Below are 18,839 nucleotides of genomic sequence, written 5' to 3' on the forward strand. Positions count from 1 at the left end.
TTTCCAAGCGGAAGGTGCGATGCTAATTCCGACCTTTCCAGAGCACAACCGTGTGTGTAAACCCATCAGTTTTGTTTCAGCACAAACACAAATCAGCCACCTTGCAGAACCACGGAGCTAACAGAATGTATTTGGGACACAAACGGGGAAGCGGAGGGATGTCAACTTCTCTCTCTTCCTTGCGTAAAGCGGGGTACGTCACACTGACCTGCTGCCTGCCATTGTTTGCTTGATTCTGTAAACATGCCTTTAAATGCTGGCAGCGACAGGAAGCTTCTGCGAAGGATTCCTGACAGGTATTTGAAATAACACGACACGAGGCCAGCCAACATGCCAGGACCATGGCTGGTGATGGTGAGAGGCACACAGAGCTGCTGTTCTCCTCCCCGTTTACCATCAGCCAAATCGCCTTGTTACTGTCCCTGAGCAGGCAACCCTGCCACGGGGCCCAGCACACGCACACCGCGTGGCACAGGAGGGCCAGAGGCCGTGACTCGGGCTCCAGGGTGCAAGCACAGTACAAATCATCTCTAAGAATACCTTCTGACTTTTGGAAGATGCAGGCTAGAAAAGATACTATCTGTGAACTCAAACATTACTCAGTTGTATTGCTGCCTAATCTAGGGAAAACACCTCACCTGATAATCTTTTTTTCTTTAACGTCTGCTGTCCCAGAAAGAGATGTTTTGCTCTTTCCCCTATTTGTTTCTGCTGTGGGTTCCTTGGGGAGCAAGCAGGTGACCTTTACCAGGACTGGGAGGCTTCTGAAAAGGGCAGCTGTAAACATCACAGCCTCCTTGGGTCTCAGGATTACCCCTTTTACGCCACAGCAACCCCCAACTGGTGCCCACTGGCTTCCCTCTCCCTCGTACCAGCTGGGAACTGGAGGTGCTCTCCTGACGCCTGTCATAGGTGGCCATCTGCAGGGTTTGCCTGCAGTTTAGCGGTGCAGCAGAGAGCTCAACCACACAGCCTCTGCCACCCGCACGATAACTGCACAAACTCTGGGGAGAGAGAGTACTGCTCGGCAAGCAGGAGAGCTGCATGCGTTCACCTCATGATTTTACAATTCACCTTACTTGTTCACCTTACAAGTTTTACAAAATTGGTAAGTCGGCCTCCAATTCGCCGGCAGGACATAACAGGCACCAGAAGGTTAAAATACCGACCCAAGGTCATGTGGTGAGACAGTGGAAAAACTGGAAATAAACTGAGGGCTCCCAATACCTAAAGAGGTGCAGAGAACATAGAAAGAAAGAGATAGAATAGGCAAGAAAGGAGAAAATATAGAAGTGACACTCTGTTTCTGTGAAGAAATAAACCCAAAAATCTTGGCTCACACACCTCTTTGCTGCAAAGTTACTTGGTAACATGCAAAAATCGACCTTTGACCAGTCTTTACTGCTTGGTTTCTCAAGCCTTAATCACATGAAACTTCTGAATGTCACCTGCATATTGTATAACCCAAGAGGGGAGCGGGGGTGGGGGGGAAGAAGGAAAAAAGAAAAAAAAAACAAACAAAAGACCAAATTCAGAAGCACTGAGGGGGTTCCAGACTCAGCCCACCTGTTTGTTTCAGGCTGAAAAGCCCCCGTGAGCTCTGGCTTTGATATACTGCAAATACCCAGAGCCAGTGGTCTGCATTTAAAGGAGGGAAACGAAAAGAAATGTACATGCCAGTAGGAAATGGGAGTCTGCAGACAAAAAGTAAAAACAAAACAGAAAAAGACGTGCATTAAATTATCAGGAGCGAAGTCCCCAACAGCTTCTGCATCCTGTACCAAAAATGTAGTGTCTTCCTGTTCCGGTAACTATGAATTTCTTTCTTCCTTTGAAAGATCTTAACTCTGACACATATTTAGAAACTGAATTTTAAACATTAGAACCAAAAAATGTCTCCTAAAGAGTCAAAACTGCAAGTTTATTCCTGAAAAATACTTGCAGCGTGCCTCCAATCTGATCATTAGAGTTTTGTGAACGCACTGACATTTTCTCATTTGCAAACCAGATGACTTCATTAAAGCCCTTCTGTAGCCAGTCCACCTTCACAGCAAGGGATGGAAAGTTACACGCGCTTGGGGCTGCCACATCTGATACACAGAAGGATGCAGGTTTCCTGACTGTCATGGGAAATAAACGACGGTTTCGTACAAGTGAGGTTTTAGGCTACCACAGCTGTTTTCAGGAGGAGGGCAGAGATGTTAGGGAGTATGATGTTCTTGCAGATATTACAGAAAATAGGATAATTCACACTGAACGGCCGTGACTGCAACATTGCCAAAATGAACGCTGCAGAAGCGGAGGAACTCGTGACAGTTTGAAAAGTCGGGTGTCAGGAACTGTAGGAACAGGGAGAAATACGTGCAGATACAGGGTTTTCAGCTGCACCACGGCACTGCAAGTCAGGATTTCCCCAGAGCACACAGCTGTGTTTACCATCTCTTTTACATCTGACCTTTGCACGTTTTACACATGCGCGCACAGACATTTCAATCCAATTTAATGATTATTTACTGCTAGAAAACATTTAATAGGATGGCATTCTAGCTGATAACGTCGATGTCTGAACTGACACGTAGGAACATATAAAGAAAAAGGTTACAAAGCCAGCAGAGTTTTGGGGGTGGAAACTCCAGGAGTGGAAACCTTAGGGACAAGCACAGAGGGCCAGGAAACAGTTGCAGGCACAGAGCTCAGCCACACTGTCAGAGTGCAGAGGGGAAGGCAGGGAAGGGATCCTTCCTCATCGTGACATAACCGCACGCTAAGAGGACAAGCTTGGTATTCGTCCAGGCCAGACTTGAGACTGCTGTCGAGCACTAACTGTACACTTCAGCCATCAGGCTGTTTCCACTGACTTCAGGCTCATCTCACTCTGACTTTTCGCAGCAGCCAAAGGAGCTGCCTCCCCGGTTTCATATTTGGCAGACGGCCCAAAGTCCCCTTAACTTCTCCGAGTGTTTACCACTGAGGGCAACGCTTTGCGAGGTGCTGCAGACCTCAACCGCAATGACATTAAGAGCCCCTCAAGGTGTCTGGCAGCAGGACAAGCGCTCTTCACCACAGACGGGGCTGAGGTTAGTCCCGCTGCTGCAGCGACAACTCGAACGCGGCACAGGTGGGGAACCTCACCTTCAAAGGGCGACAAGGCCATCCTGCCAGGGAGGGATGGCTAGGAAGGCTGTCTAAGGCAGGTGGTGGTTTCTGAGCTACCAGAATCAGCTCCACCAAGGCAAAAACGCAAGCGCCTTGTCCCTCTGAAATCTTCACACAAGAGTCTGGTTCGGATACACTCTCTTGAGTCTCTAACCTATCTTGTTATACTGTAATCTTATCTCCCTGCGTTATAATCACTAACCCCAGGAATACTGCCAGCACGGAATAACAGGCTGGTTTACCATAAAACAGGGTCTTAAATTGTACGTGCCCAAAGACAGCCACAGCCACAACATACTCAACACCTCTGACAACCAGGTCACTCATTTGGAAACCTAAATGTGGATTAACACAACTCACATTGAGCCCCTTAAAAACAGGTTTGTTCCTACACAACAAGAGCGGTTTCTTGTTCGCCAGACAGAAAAAACAAACACCGCACCGATTAGCTTTGACAACAGCTGACATACTTGCGTGAACATTTTATATGAATGGAGAACAGCAAGACTGGATCTGAGCCCATTAGTGTGATTATTTCTGCCCAACCCAGCGACCACGTACCAGGAACTCTGTGACAACCATCCTCACATTTCACGTTTTGTTTTGAACAAAACTTTGTGGGGTCCACAGGCATTTTTGAGTGCACATGCTAGGCAGACGCCTCCTCCGCAAGGAGCGTGAACACAATTCAGGCTGGGTAAGGCCGTGAGCGACCTGGTCCAACCTCCCAGCCAGCCCTGCCGCAAAACTTGAGCAGGAGGTTGGACTACGGCCCCGCTGCGGTCCCTTCCACCCTGGATTTTCCTCCAGTCCTATGGGAACATTCCTCACTGGAACAGGCCAGCGCCTGGCTCTGCTTCCCTCGACACAAGCTTGCACCCTGCTCCATAAATAGTCCTCTTAGAGTCAGCTGGGTTCTTCCTGAAGTAGACAAGGCCTTACAGCCACAGCCTCCCCTCCAGAACGGGGCCGATGTGCACTAGGGAAGACTCTGGCTCAGAATGGGCAAAGGCGGCAAAGCCAGGCTTTCGCTGTGAATGTGCTGTTTCAGGAGGAGGCCTGAGCTCAGCGAGCGGTAACGGTTCCTGTGAGAAGCTGTCGTTTCATATGGAAAGGAACCACCATTTCAACGCTGTTATTAGTGAACTTAGTCCAGAAAATGAAGCTGCTTTTAAGAACTGCTGCAGAGTTGGTGCCCGCTAGAAATGTGCGTTAATTATGCAGACAATTTGTAAAATGACTTTAATTAAGACAACGTATGTACGTGCTTTCACAAGCAACAGCAGAGATCTCACGCTGCAGGCGGTGCAGCGTGTTCTGTACCCCTGGTTGCAGGTACGTCCCTCAAACAAAGAAGTAATCACCTTCTTCAGAGGCTAATTTCCCAGGTCTCAAGCAGAGAATTCTCATGCAATGGCTTCAGCTGTTCACAGAAAAATACACCAGAGGATAGTCTCAAGCCCTTACTAAGATGAATGATGAGAAGAAGAGACATTACCTGATTGGGCTGAATTTTCGGCACATGTGCTTTCCACATTTGAGCTTCCCTAGAGATTGCCGTCTCCAGAAGGAGAGACAACCTCTGGCTCTCCAGGGGTCCTGAAAACTTCATGGTAACCCTTGGATCCACCTGCCACCCAGCTGGATACAGCTACCTGCAAAAACCAAAGACAGCCTGGTGAAATACTGAGCGGTGCCTGTGCGGTGAGCAGAGCGAAAGCAAGCACAGAGGTGACCAAAGCTGCAAGGCACGGCACAGGCCCGGCTGTAACAGACAGCGATCGGGTTCTTGGCAAACCTCCCCAAGGAAACCCAAACCAGCCGGCTCAGATTCAGCTGAAGCTGGGCCAAAATCATGCACAGGTCTCCAACACCTATGTGGGCTGGAGGGTCCTGCCACCGTGAGGTTTTCTGCTTCTCTGTGACGTAGGCAATCAGGCAAGCCCTCTCCCACCTCAGCAGCACTAAGAAGTAGGGGTGTTTTATGAAGAACACTTGAGAAGAGGGAGGAGCTGCGTGCCAAATACAAAGGGGATTTCAGCAAGTTGGTTACCATGGCCCAAATCTCGCTGAAGTTAAAACCAGTCTACTTGTGACTTCAAGAGAAGTTATGACTGACATTCAAACGTTTTTCAAAAATCCCAGCCTCGGCGTCTGGTTGGTGCAAGCCTTACCCCACTCCCCTCAGCAGCAACAGGAAGTTCTGTGCAAAACAGAGGAACGCTTGTTTGAGAAGTTAAATCTTTACAAGGTGAAGCCTGACAAAAAGATCGATGTTTTCCCTCTCTGCACAGTATGGCTTGTAGCTTCTCGCAGAAGCTGTGACAGGTTTCATGTGCAATGCAAATGTAGCAGGGACTTCAGGAAGGTTCCTCTCTGGTCTAATCGCTCTGAAAATACATTAGATCCACAAAACTTTAGGGCATATCTCTAATTTTAGGTAGGAAACAGAATCCACCACCCGCTTTCAAATGGAGAAGATGGTCTGACTGAGAAGATGTTCTCATACCGCCTACCATTACTCTGGCCACAAATTTCTGGCCAGTATTAAATCACTTAGGCAAAACAGTTCAGCCCTGAAGGGTAAATCCATGGGAAAGTTATTTAAACTTTCAATTCCTTCTGTGAGCTCTTGTAGAATCCGCAACAGGTGGATATTGGCCAAACGCTAGCCAGGCTATTTTATAAAGACTAGCTTGTAAAGACAACAGTTTATGCTGTATTCACAGGAAATGAGGCAACATGTTGAATAAACAAAATTCACAGTGAAAACAATCAGTTTATTATAAATAACAGCAGCAGCAGCTCTGAACAAAGGAAGACTCAGAGAGCTTTCACAGAGTTATGGGCAACTGCAGAAAAAAAAAATTCTTTATCAATTTACGGGAGTTTTTAATGGGCACAATCCACAGAGGACCTGCACAAGGCATAAAACCGCACTCAAGTCCCACTTATAGCCAAGCAGGTTTTAAGTGGCAAATAAACGTCAAGCTCCTCAGTGCTGAACAGAAACCCCTTTTAGATTATTTCTGTAAAACAAAGGCTTCTCCGTGAACAAAGGAGAGGCTGTACTGGCTCGGCATACCCCTGCACAAGGTTTCCAGCCCGTCAGTGTAATGACCTTCCAAAGGAAGTGTGAAGCCCTGGGAAATGAGGAGAGCAGCAATGAGGGCTGCAGCCCCGCACTGATGGAAAAAAGCAGTCCGAACTGCAGGCGCAGGTGAAATATCCCATCCCCTCAGGTGTGCGTGGGGAGCATCTGGCAGGGAGAACCCCGCATTGGGGAGTGTGGCCATCCCACCTTGAAACTCAAGAGCAAAAGATGGGTGACTTTAAAAAAAAAAAAAATATTTAACCGACCCTGGAGATCATTAGTTGGTACGTACTAGGTAATGCTAACTGGGTAACACCCAACAGGTTATCAGCTACAGTCTCTCAGACCACACCTGGAGAAGATGGCGATTAAAGGCATCCGCGAGCGCTCGGCGTTGCACAAGGTGAAATACATGGACAGAGAAAAACAGCGAGGTTAGGACCAGACCCAAAGTTCGGCTAAACCAGCAGCATGGCCAAAGCAAGGGACCAGGGCTGAGTGCCGAGAGCCGGAGACAGCACGCTTGTCAGAAAAAAAAAAAAAAAAAAAGCAGTACTGTATTTAGCCCAACCACATCTCCTAATATGAAATATTGATCGTCCTTTCTTGGTTGTGCAGGAAAGAGAGAGTAATTAGCCATCCCTCAAATCACTGGAGAAAACAGATGAAAAATTTCAGGCCAAAGCGAGCATCCTCAGGCACCTTTTTTTTTTTTTCCAGTTGTGACTGACAAACATTCCCACCGTATTGACAACACAAATGAGTTTCACAGGCCTCCAGGCCCAGAAAAGATCTTTTAGTTGCCCTGATCCCTTTTTAGGTTGTCCTTGTACTGGCTGGGCCGGTCAGTGGCCCCAGCAGAGAGCTCAGAGGCGTCCCTGGAGCACCCTTAAATACCAATGGCCCTGCAAGGGACATTTTTAGTGATCGGTGATGGCAACTCTTCTTGAGTTGCCAAGGGGGAAAGAGAGGGAAAAACAACCTTTCCTTTCTGAAGCAGGGACGTAATTCAACGAGCGCTGAGGCACAATAAACTTTATAAAGAAAAAAAAGACGACTGACATGCTTGAAAGTTTCCCTTGGAGCAACAGTGGAACGCAGACTTTTCCAGCACGGAGAGCATGCCAGGAAACTCGCCAAGCACCCTGAGGGCTGAAACGAGTTTGCATCTAAATTTACATAGCTCTTAATCAGATAAATGCATGCCATTTAAAAAAAAAATGCCAGCATGCTCTCCATGCACGCAGTGCTTCACAAACCACAAGGGAGCCCATGCAGAGCAAGCACTGCTCGGAGAGGATGAGAAACTGGATGGCTGGCAGAGCTTCCTGAAATCCAGCGCATGGAAGCCAGATGAAGACTGTGAGGGACCAGACTCTCTTCTCTCTGCTCAGATTAAGATAATAAAACCTGAGCATTGTGGAAAAGCAACGTGAAGGCTCCCATCAGCAGTAAAGATATTTGTAAACGTAGCAGGCATCTCTGCAGGGAACAGCAGTTCCGACAGGAGGGCTGAGCCTGCCCTGAGAGCAAAGATTTGCTCCAGCCAGAAACCTGCACGTATTTTTGCGTGACTGAGCCCAGGAGAGCCACAGCTGGAGGAACTGCCAAAGCGGTGACACTCACCATAAACTAACTGACCCCAGCTTTCTGCTTCTGTTTCCCTGATTTAAAATAAAACTTCAGCTCAGAGTATTGGGTTGTTGTTTTTTTTTTCCCCCTGTGGTCACTTTGGGAGTTTTTAAACCACTGTTCAAACAGTTCTTAAAGTTTCCTAATCTTCACTGGAAGGTCAACTGGCTACACTGAAACTTCTTAAAGAACCGTTGGAAAGTCAGTAAAGGAGAAGCAAGCTCCTGTGAGCAAGGTCACAAGCTGCAGGTTGAATCTAGCTCTGAAATTAGAGAGTCAGAACTTTCCTGTGAGGTTTTCACTTGTGAGAGGCATTCAAAATCACCTGCTTATCCATTAAAAATAAGCCAACTTGGTCCACAAAATGTAACCCGTCTTATAAAAATCTCTTTGTGATCGACATTTACAGCTAACTTTACTTAAAGAGGTACTTTCAGTTTCCCTAGAGAAGTTTTAGGCTGCTAAGTGCTGCAGGCTACAGTTTTAAAAAGCAGTTTCGTTCACGTTTGCAGTAATTGGGGCAGACGGCTACCTAGCCAGAAACCGTTTTTGGTTTGGAGGGGTGTGCATTTGTGCAGGATGCAAACTGTAGAATTTTTTTATTTTTTATTTTTTTAGGCATTGTGCACTGACAATAAAAAGTGCCTCCTGCAGACAGAAGACGCGGTTACAGGAATACACTGGCAGAACAAGCTCATAACACAGTTCCTGCTTTCCCCCTGCCTCCAGTTGCAATTCAGCTGCACCCATACAACTGCGCTGTAAAGAGGGTTACTGAAATCATTCAGGGCAATAAAAAAAACCCTTTTGTTTCGGTTGTGCGTTGATTTTTTTGTTTGTTTGTTTGTTTTGTTTTGTTTTGTTTTTTAAATATAGATAATTTCATAAACAACTAACAAGATTTTTAGGACTAGAGACAGCCAAAAAAATCCCTGTCTTTACTTTGCACATAAATTCAGGCGGGTATTCTGGACAAGAGGGGTAAATCCTGCAGAAAAACACACATTTCTGTAGACCTTGCAAGTATTTTCAGCGACCAGTAGCGAAATCTGCTTCAGCTTTAGCAAGCAGTAATAGAATCTTACAGATGACCTGAAAACAGACTTTTCTGGGCGGGGGAGGAAGGCGAAGCAGAAGGAAGAGAGGAAGGAGACTGAATTCCTCCGAGCTCCAGCCAGCCATCTGTGATTTCAAATGATCAAAACGTAGTTTGCACTGCTAGAAGAAATCGTCTAACTGCGAGCTGTGATTAGAAATTTCAAAGCTGCTGGGGGAGAGGGGGGGTGGATGGATGTTAATTTTAGTATCTGGGGCTTTCTCTCAGCTTAACTCTTTGCTCACTCCGTATCAGTAAAGCAGTCTGGAAATTTATGCCAGACAGAGGTAAATGCCTACAGCGTTGCTTACATCTGAGGAGAAAAAAGCAGCAGGCATAAACTGCCTTTAGAATTTTACATGATTTCTGTGCCACGTAACAGTCCTAAGAGGACAACGTTTCTGCGGTTCAGAGAGTAGGATTTCCCATGAACGCCACACCAGTGCAAATCCATGCCTAGCTTTTGGCCTTTTCAACCTGCCGAAGCACAATCCGGCGTGACAGCGATGAGCAGACGACCGGCATGGGTTAAGATCAACACTTTTGAGCTGCAGAAAGTAAATCATGTTACAGCCTGGTTAGTGGAAACAGCGTGACAGAGTTGTGAGACAATATATGATCTTTTTCAACTTAATGGCTGGGAAAAAGACGTTTGGGAATATAGTTTCAAATTTCAGCATCTAAATAAGCGAGCGTATTTGAAGCAACAAACTGACTTCTATGGCATGAGTACCAGTATACATTAAAGTAAGAATGCGTTCCCCCACGAGAAAAACATCAGTACCAAACACAGATGTACCACCGGCACGCATATGATATTGCACCCTTAACAAGCAGCGTATCGGACTTGTGTGTAAGCCAGCCAACAGACCTAAATTCGGAAAGAGGTAATTTTATTCAGGCTGGGAAATGAAGAGGGCCCTTGCCATTTGTCTGTGTGACTCACCCAGCGCTAACTCCCACAACCTGCTACAAAGGCAAGTCTGTTGAGATATTTTGGCTGCATCGTTCAGGCAGGCTCATGTACATCACACACTCGCCACTTCTTTTCCTCCAACCAGATTTTTCCTGGGAGCGCAAATAAAGCTGACCTCATTTTAGTGCCGATTTTCCAAACGTTTTAAAGAAACCTGCCAGTTAAAAACACGGGTCTGCGACTCCAAAAAGAGAATGCAGAGCCATGTTTTGATGGGAGGGGTTTTAAAGTTTGTTTTGAAACAGAGAAATGCCAGGGCCTATTCAGCCACTCCAGAGGAGGAGCAGGAGCCCTCTGGAGCGGGCTGCATCGTGACCAGCAGCAGTTCACTCTCCTCACCACCATCTTCTGTTTCTATTCTGTTCAAAAAGGAAAGCTCAGATGGAATCTGTCGCAGCACCATAAACACTTTTAAGTTCATAGAGCAATGCAGTAGAAAACATAAACATCTTCAGTTCTTCACGGTATTCCCTAAGGGTAGCAAAACAATCTTCAAGAAAACAGGGGAATAATTCAAGGGGGAAAAAAATGCCTGGATGAGGGGATTTTCAAACAGGAGAGAGGGTGCCACAGTGCCACTGGTGATGGTGGTAGAAAGCTGCTGTCTGATGGCTTTCACTCGGGGTTTTTCCAGGTACAAGCCTGAGCCGTGTTTCTTTTTTTTACAGCAGCCACTGCTTTGCAAAACCTACGCCCACTGCCCAGCCTTTTCTCTCCTACACCCGGGGACCATAAACCAAACTAGTTCTAATCAATCTCCACTGCACTTCATTCCCAAGCCTCATGGTGGACACCAGGGCTTTGCTATTTAAGGGAAGCTTAAAGGGTATTCTGCAATGCAGGGACTTTAAAAAACAAGGCAGAAGATGAACTCCTGGATGAACCTTCAGTGTCACCGTTCTCCCCTCCTGGCGAGCACGCATGCTTCCAGACCCAGGCCTGCCCTACCCCTTCTTCTAATGGCTCCGGCTGGAAATGCCAGAGGAGGGTGGCATTTCCTTTTTGTCTCGGCAGCTGCCAAGAAGAGTCTGTCCAAGCAGCGTTCGCCCAGAAAGGCCTTTGGTCAGCAATGGCTTAAATTTTCTGTGCCACAGCTCGCGGGTGATGCAAACAAGCGGTTTCAATCACAGCTCCTTTCCTTTTTGAGGCAGTGTGTGGCAACATATCAAGTAAACTGTGGATAAAAGGTAAACTAGGAATCCAGCCCTAGGAGACCAGCTCCAGCTGCGCAACGTATGCGTTTGACACAAAGAGGAGATTAAACTCAATATACTTTAATGAGTTCTGCTTTGAGATTTTGGTTTATTTGAACCTAAAAATCAAAGGAAAAGTTATTAACTCATTGAGGCTGTTTGCTTACATGGATTAAACGAAGCAAAACCAAAACCCTTGCAAACCCAAACCCCTCTATGCCATTTTATGTACACTTGCAAAAGAAATGCTTACATTTTATACTCTTTCAACACTGTGGGCTCATCATCTGGCTGCTGACATGCATGCAAGATGCCTCCTGAAGACGTAAACGTTTATTAAACTCAGCCAAGGGACTGGGGCTAACATTTCAGCAGGAATGGGCCCCACTACTATTCGGCACCCAAATCTCAATGCTCAGAAAGAGCTGTGTGCCAGCTCAGGAACACGAGCCCTTATCGTGTGCACTGGGGTGCCCTCGTATGGGACAATTTGCGGCCATACGCCAAGAAGATGGAGCTACCTCCTTGTTGAAAAGTGAGATAGGTATAAAGCAACGACAAATGAGCGTTTGCTGACATGACACTCATTATTTTTATCTCGTTTCCAACCTAAATGAGGGGTAAGTCCAAGAAAGCAATGGCTGAGCCCCGTACCAAACTGTCTGTACACTGTCGGCAAAGCACAGCTCCCAGAGGCAACCAGCCAAGTTTTGCAGAGCAGTCTCTGCGTTCTGCTCTGGGACACTCTGAATCTTTTGGGGACAAGGTGCAGGATCACTGGGGTACACCTGGGAACCCTCTGAGAAACCTGGGAGTGCTGCTGTTGCTAAAAAAGTACAAGTTAAGGGGAGCCACAAGGCCACGGGCCTAAAGCTCTATCAGCTTCTCATGAGGACAATCACCTGCTCTGAACCCAAGGTGCAGCTGGCACCCAATTAGGGACGGTCAAGCACCCTTTCAGCCAGTGCTTGGGCGAGGTCTATATAAGAGCCAGGCCCACAGCACCACCCCTTAATGCAGTAGTTTATGTTGAATGCTGCTGTGAAGGTGGGATTCAGCTTGGCTTGCTGCAGTGTGAACAGTCTCCAGATATGGTGGTGGTGGCACACCACGGGGCAGTTTCCCCAGCAGATTTTGGAGCAGCTGCCCCTGCTGGGGTAGAGGTTTTGATGCAGGCAGAGCTGTGGATGGCAGGTGCAGCTCTCCAAGCCCCAGGCTGCAGGGAGTGCCGAGGGCCTCTCTCTGAGGCTGGGAGAGGTGGCTCCCTGTCCTGCAGGAGGTATGTTGCCTTGGAGGAGCTGTGGTGCCAAGTGAAGGAGTTATAGGAGGAAGTGAGCAGGCTGCACGTCAGAGGGGTTTCATGGGAGACAGTTATCTGGGACTCAGCAGCTTGAAGAGCCTCAGCCCCCATCTGCAATAGAGAAGTAGGCAGTCTACCACTACCATCAAGGTAAGTGAAATCTCTGGAGAAGGGGACGGACAGAAGTGGGTGACTTCTAGTGTTAAAATTAAAGTTTCTGCCCCACCTAAGGGCTTGTAACTACAAAATAGCTTTACCACTCTAGTTTAAGAGGAGCCAGATATGCCTTTAAGCAAAATACATGGGCTACCTGATCTGAAACCACACAAGGTTTCTAGGAAAGTAGTGAGTGATTGCAATGGGTGCTTCCTTGCTGCAGGGGCCAGAGGCACCCACCTGCCAGCCTGACCTATCATCTAGAGAGGTTTGCTGCCTACTAGGTGCCCAGATCTGGGATGTTGTGGAGGGGCTTCCTGGGCTTGTCCAACCTTCTGGCTACTACCCCCGCTGTCCTTTCATGCGGGCAACCTGGAGAGTGTCAAGTGACTATGGAAACCTGGGAGTGGCTTGGGGGTCCTGGTGATGTTCTCCTCAGTGCAGGTAAATAGCTGTCAGCAGAATCAGACAGAGCTGATGAGCAAATGGCCTGGGGTGGTACGATAGGAAGGGATCACAAAATCAACAAAAAGTGAGGCTTGAGTGGAGTCACTTCCAGCATTTGCGTGGAAGCAAGGACACACCATGACGTACCATTATGGAGAAATGGGGAAGCAGCGTGTTGTGGTGCTTTCCTTGCTGGGGTAGAAGCGTGTTGGGGTGCTTCTCTGAACTGCATGTATGCTTATGAACCCAGTGTGGGGAATAAACATGGCAAGAGACCTGTGTGCAGCAGTAAGGCTGCAGTCTTGGTGGGATCACAGAGATGTCCCATGACCCACACCACTTTGAGCATTGCAATGGAGGTATACACGCTCTATGGGAAAGGCATGCTAGGAAGAGGAGGCTGGTGGAGTTTCCCTTGACGTGAGAGGACAGCTGGAATGTGCAAATATGTGGTTGGCACAGGGCAACTGGTTTTAGGCGGCCCTGCTTGAGCAGGAGGGTTGCACAAGATGGCCTTCAGAAGTCCCTCCCAGCCTCAGCCACTCTGATCTTAAGGGTTTTAGGCTCAAAGCAGCACAGTTGTGAGGGCTCAGCTGTGTGCCCAGAGCAGTTCTTCAGGCAGCAAATGCTGAAAGCAGAGCAGGAAGGCTTAAAAAAAAAAAAAAGGCAAAGCAAACTGGGCATTATGTAATGTCTCACTACTAGTCTCCTAAAAGCAACACGCGCCACATGCAGAATATGATTCACTTCTTCCGTCACCAATATCACTCAGTATAAATCAACAGTAACTTGAAGGAAGTCACTCTGAGGAAAATCAAGCTCATAAAGTATGAAAGCAAGCAGTAATTTCATAAAATAGGGCCAGAGGCTTTCAGGCTCATAAAAGGTAACTCTCTACAGGCAAGGGCCAACAGGCATTCAGAACCTAAAGCATCACGCACCACCTTTTGAGTAAAATTATCCCCTGAAACCAAATAAATACAATGCCTCTATGGGCAAAAACACCGAAACAGGATTCAGCAGTAGTTCTTCTTTCAGCACTAGTCAGTCATTAACATAAATGAACAGCAACAAAACCAAACAAGTTTATACCCAGTTCAACACCCACATCCAGAAAATGTCTAACTGCAATGGCTTGATTCCTCCTGACAATAACAAAGGAGAATTTTATATGAAAGCATTAATGTTCACCAAGGCCAATATTTTGCTTTGTAGATTCTGATTGGCTTCAGGGTAAATTATCAGTGATTACAACTAATATCAGGATACAGTGTGAGGCACTAAAAAGAGATAATTATGAGGAAGTGAGGAATTATCTGCTGTTGAAACAATAGATCAATTATGAGGTACGGCACAGTAGCTGCAGAGCAGCATTCTTAGGCTCTGAGGGTACTCTCTCCTCTTTCTCATCAACCAAAGAGAACCCACAGCTATAAAGCTTAATTATCCTCCAGGAGCTCCAGCTTGCTGACTAATTAGCCTCTTGTTGAGACAATAAGGAAAAGGACTTAATTCAAATTGTCTGCAAAATTAGGATGGTGCAGGCACAGTCCTGGCTTTTCCCTATGTATTCCTCTCTCCTGCCCAACCAGTACAAATGCAGTAGCCTTGATCTCCCCAGTTCTGGACAACCTAAAACCAACGGTGTTCAGCCTAAAATAAAATAAACCCAGAGAAGGACACTTGGGGAGGTGGAGGCACTGATGAAAACAGTATGCCTGAGGTAGTAGGTAAGGGCAGTCAGAGTGCTGCTGCCGCTTCCATAAAGCGTGTTGTGCGAAGGCCCCCTTGGCTCCTGTCCGTAGAAGGACAGACACATCTGCAGTGCTTTTGTAAATGGAGAGCAAGCCGCATTTGATGGTCATGTTATTACAGCATCCTTGAAGGAAGGGGGCTTTTCAGCTGCACAGCAGCAGTTAAGAGCAGTACAACACCAATGTTTACAGCCAAAATCGTTAGGAAGGTAAAGGCTGAAGTCCTTGGGAGCCAAGCTCTTGTCCAACAGACCACCGTAGCCAAGAGCTGCCCCATCCAAGAAACAGGATCCCTGCTCTATACGGCAAAATACTACCAAAATGGTGCAAAAGCCTCTGGCAAATGGGTTAATCCAGCACCTCCCGTCATCCCAGTAAAGATGATGTTTGTCTGGGCTGACGAGCAAAATGGGAGTATCTGCAGTAACATGTTATTCATGGCTGAGCTTTTAGCCTAGTTTATTGCACAGCAAGTGCAAATACCCATTATGGTTAATAAATCAGGGCTGATATTTGCAGCTAGCAAACAAACAGGAAGGGAAAATTTCAGACCACATCTGCTTTGTACTGAGATGGGAGACACCCGGGATTTTTCCTTCCGTCTGAATGGCTTCACTTTGCTTTTTTGGCTTTTGTAAATAGCTATGTTTTTGTTGAATTCCTGAAGAAACTACTCTATTCTCAGTGAACCAGAACTCCCCTTGAAATCCACCTCCTTGATGGCCAGCCCGGATTTCCTGCTGCTTCATCAGAGTGTCCTGGTGACAAGTACCTGAGTTTGCACCTTCTCCAACCCCACCGAAAGTCACAGGAGCGAAGGAAAACACCACAATCTGTTCCTGGGCAGGTTAGCTCAAGACACCTTTTTACATCTTGCAAGGGAGGACCTTCAGATCCCACAAGTGTGTCTTGATACAAGTCTTCTCCTTCACTCATTTTTTGCTCCATGCTCAAGCAATGGAGTCATAAGGTTTATCATCTGATGGCCAAAATACAATGTCTAGTTTTCCTGAAGCCACTGGTCCTGCCCTGCCTTTTAAAATCTCAGGCAGGCTAGGAGCAGTGTGACAAAGTGTGGATTGTGTATCTATCCATTCTACCACCCAATTTAGGTGGATAATTTACATCAGCGTGACAGCTGCAGCAGATCTTATTTCCTAAGAAGTGCCACGTAAGAACACAAAGATTAGACCTGTGAATACATGTGCTCTCAAAAAGCCAGTTTGGTGTGAGGTCAAGATTAATTCCTGCTTCAACCAGCACATTGCTGCAGGTGTGCAAAGGAAAGCATCTTTCAGACAGGCCTTGGGGGAAGGCACACTCCACCACACGAACACTACTCATGTTCTCATTTTTGTTGCCTGCATGCAGTATGCTAAGAAGCAGGTGAGCACAGAAACACTGGGAAGGGAAAACATAGTAAAAGACTAATTACAGGGGAGATGCTCAAAGCTGTAAAAAGCTGAACAGATGGGTTCACCTACTGACTTGAAAAGTCTATCCTAGGGCAATGCCACAAGCAAAGGCAGAGGCATTGAACAGCCTCTGGTTTGGACTGTAATCTATTAAAATTGATAAATGTCAGTCAAGATTACTGCAGATCCATGTTGATTGCATTGAGGTGTTAATTTAAGATGGATAGCTATGGATACTGCACTGCTCTAGCAAACATAGGTCCCAACAGCTGATTTGTCCATTCCCCCAGACAAAGTTATCCTGAGGCCTTCAGTATGTAGGGATACTGACCTCGGAGATAGACACGCTTCCCTAAAACTGCACCTGAGCCAACCCAAGGTCACCTTTACCACCCGGTTGTGCAGAAGAATCCAGAAGGGAAGGCTGCCCAGCCAGCCTGAATGAGCCACACAGCTGGCCTCAGACTGCACTCCTTGATAGCCACATGAGGGGACAACTGGCCAAGGCCAGGGCCTGGGTAGCCAGCACCCAGCAAACCTCAGGCTGTGCTGGGGCACCTCAATGCCCCCAACTGCAGCTGGGAATGGCTGCCAGCAGCCAAACTGGAGTGGAAACCCCCCGCAGGAGTGCTGCTCTGCTTACCACGGGCTCTCATCAACACTGGCTGCAGCTCCGGCATGCTCCAAACATGAAATGGTGGGAAAGCCTGCTCCCAGCAGGTATCCACTGAGCAGGACCATTTGTGGAGAGGGTCCTGATAGCACAAGGCTCTTACAGTGCAATGACAGAAGCACTCTCAGAGTATTTTTAAGTAAAGACCCAGAGCAACCAAAGCACAGCAGTCAGGGAGAATACAGAACAGACACAGTAAAAGGAGCATCTGAGAACAGCTCTGCCATACCAAACTATACACAAGCCCGAAAGAGGGGTGAGGGATAATGAGAAGTGTGTATATATATACCATGTGAAAGTTCAGTTCCTGCTGGGAAGAAGCCAAAAGATCAGCTTCCCACATCCCACGCCAAGGTCTGTGCATGCATAGACGAGAGCAAGCTGTCCCCCAGCTCTACAAGCCGGCAAAACTACTTTTGAAAAAAAAAAAAAAAAACAACAACAAATTAATGATTTGCAGGGATCCAAACTCAAACCCTCCAGACAAAGAAAAGATCCAGTGATTTGTTTCTTGAGAGGTGAACTCCTGCTCAGCCTCACCTTGCAAAACCTGGGCTCTGCATACATCTCCCAGGTTTGAATGGGGGCAGAGGCGGCTGTCAGCCCTCGCAGGGGGGCAGCCCCAGGGAGAGTGGGGGGCCACTGCCACATCTGCCACCCCTGCGAGGAAAAGGTGCAAGATGCTCTGGAAATGGGAGTTTCACAACCATGTCAATTTTGCTCAAATTAAATATTTGGTTAATAAGAGAATCTCGCCCTTCTGCCTTAAAGGGGCTGTGCCATGTACAGGCAGTCACTGCGTACCATGGAAAGGACGTTTTGGCAGCACACAAAGGCTGATGCTGAAAAGCGCTTTTAAATTCAGACGCAGAACGGGCTGCTTTCTAACACCCTTAGTTTTAAGGTGGGAAAATGCAGGATTGTTCCTTTTTCCCCTCTTTCACAGGGTCAAAAGGGGAGGTACAAGGGAACAAGTTGTTCTGGGTTCACTGGACAAGTTTTTCAGGAGGACTTTTTGCCAAGTTTGCTTTCTAGCATCGGCACGAAATAACCCATGGTAACCTCACTGCTTTAAGTTCACCCCTTTGGAGATGAAATTTATAGGATGCAAGGCAGCTAGCTTTTCCTTCAAGGAAACTTCTTCCGTCGCGGATGGGAGGGCAATGAAGGAAGGGAGGAGAGCGCGGCCCGTCTCTGCAAACGAAGTACCAGCGAGGACAAGAGAACAAAAAATTACGCGCCGGAGGAAGACAAGAAGTCGCACCTCGGGGGGCGTGCAACGCGCGTGCACAGGCGGTGCACACGCACACACAAGCGCCGCACGCCCAAGGCTTTGCAGGCCCGGCGCGCGGGGTGCACGCGCACACAATGCACCGCCGGCAGGATACGCACCCCCGTGCAACGCACGCGCGCTTTGCACGCCCCCCACCCCGCGATGCACCGCACAGCCCGGTGCCTTGCACACCCGATCCCGCAGCGGGGACTCCCCCCCCCCCCCCCCCGGCTCACCTCCCCTGCGCGGCGGCGGGGTGCCCGGCGGGGCCCGGCCATCAGCACCCCATGGCGGGGGTGGGAGGGACGGCGGTGGGGGCTCCTCCGCGGCGCTTCAGCACCGTGCGGCCCCCATGTCCGGGGCGGCGGCGGCGGCCGGCGGGCTCATGTCGCCATGGCGGGACCGATGCGGGGCCGCGGCGACAGGAGCTGAGGGGGTGGGGGGAGGCGGGCCGCCGCCGCCGCCTCGGGAAGGGGGGGTGGGGATTAAAATAAAATAAAATAAAAATTAAAAGGGAAGGGGAGGGGGGGGAGCGAGAGGCAGCCCGCAGCCAGCCGCTTCCCGGGGGGGAGCAGGGGAGGGAAAGAAGGGCCGGCGGGGCGGCCTCCCCTCAGCCCGGCCCCGCCTCCCGCGCGGGCGGGGCGGGAAGCGGCGCGCGCGGTGGCCGTTGGCGT

General features: G+C 48.2%; 1 protein-coding gene across 1 annotated transcript in view; it reads right to left on the bottom strand.

Annotated features, from left to right (window-relative positions):
- CCNI (cyclin I) overlaps positions 1 to 18,548 on the bottom strand; it is a 29,237-nt gene extending 10,689 nt beyond the window's left edge. Inside the window, exons 1-2 of the mRNA XM_086747466.1 lie at positions 18,402 to 18,548; positions 4,655 to 4,811 (exon numbers count right to left, since the gene is read on the bottom strand). Of these exons, the coding sequence (XP_086603592.1) occupies positions 4,655 to 4,768 (114 nt within the window). The 5' untranslated portion in view covers positions 4,769 to 4,811; positions 18,402 to 18,548. The remainder of the gene's footprint in view (positions 1 to 4,654; positions 4,812 to 18,401) is intronic.
- Positions 18,549 to 18,839: the final 291 nt, after the last annotated feature.

The sequence above is a fragment of the Chlamydotis macqueenii genome, chromosome 4 (assembly GCF_036417535.1).
Source record: "Chlamydotis macqueenii isolate bChlMac1 chromosome 4, bChlMac1.mat, whole genome shotgun sequence".
Lineage (NCBI taxonomy): Eukaryota > Metazoa > Chordata > Aves > Otidiformes > Otididae > Chlamydotis > Chlamydotis macqueenii.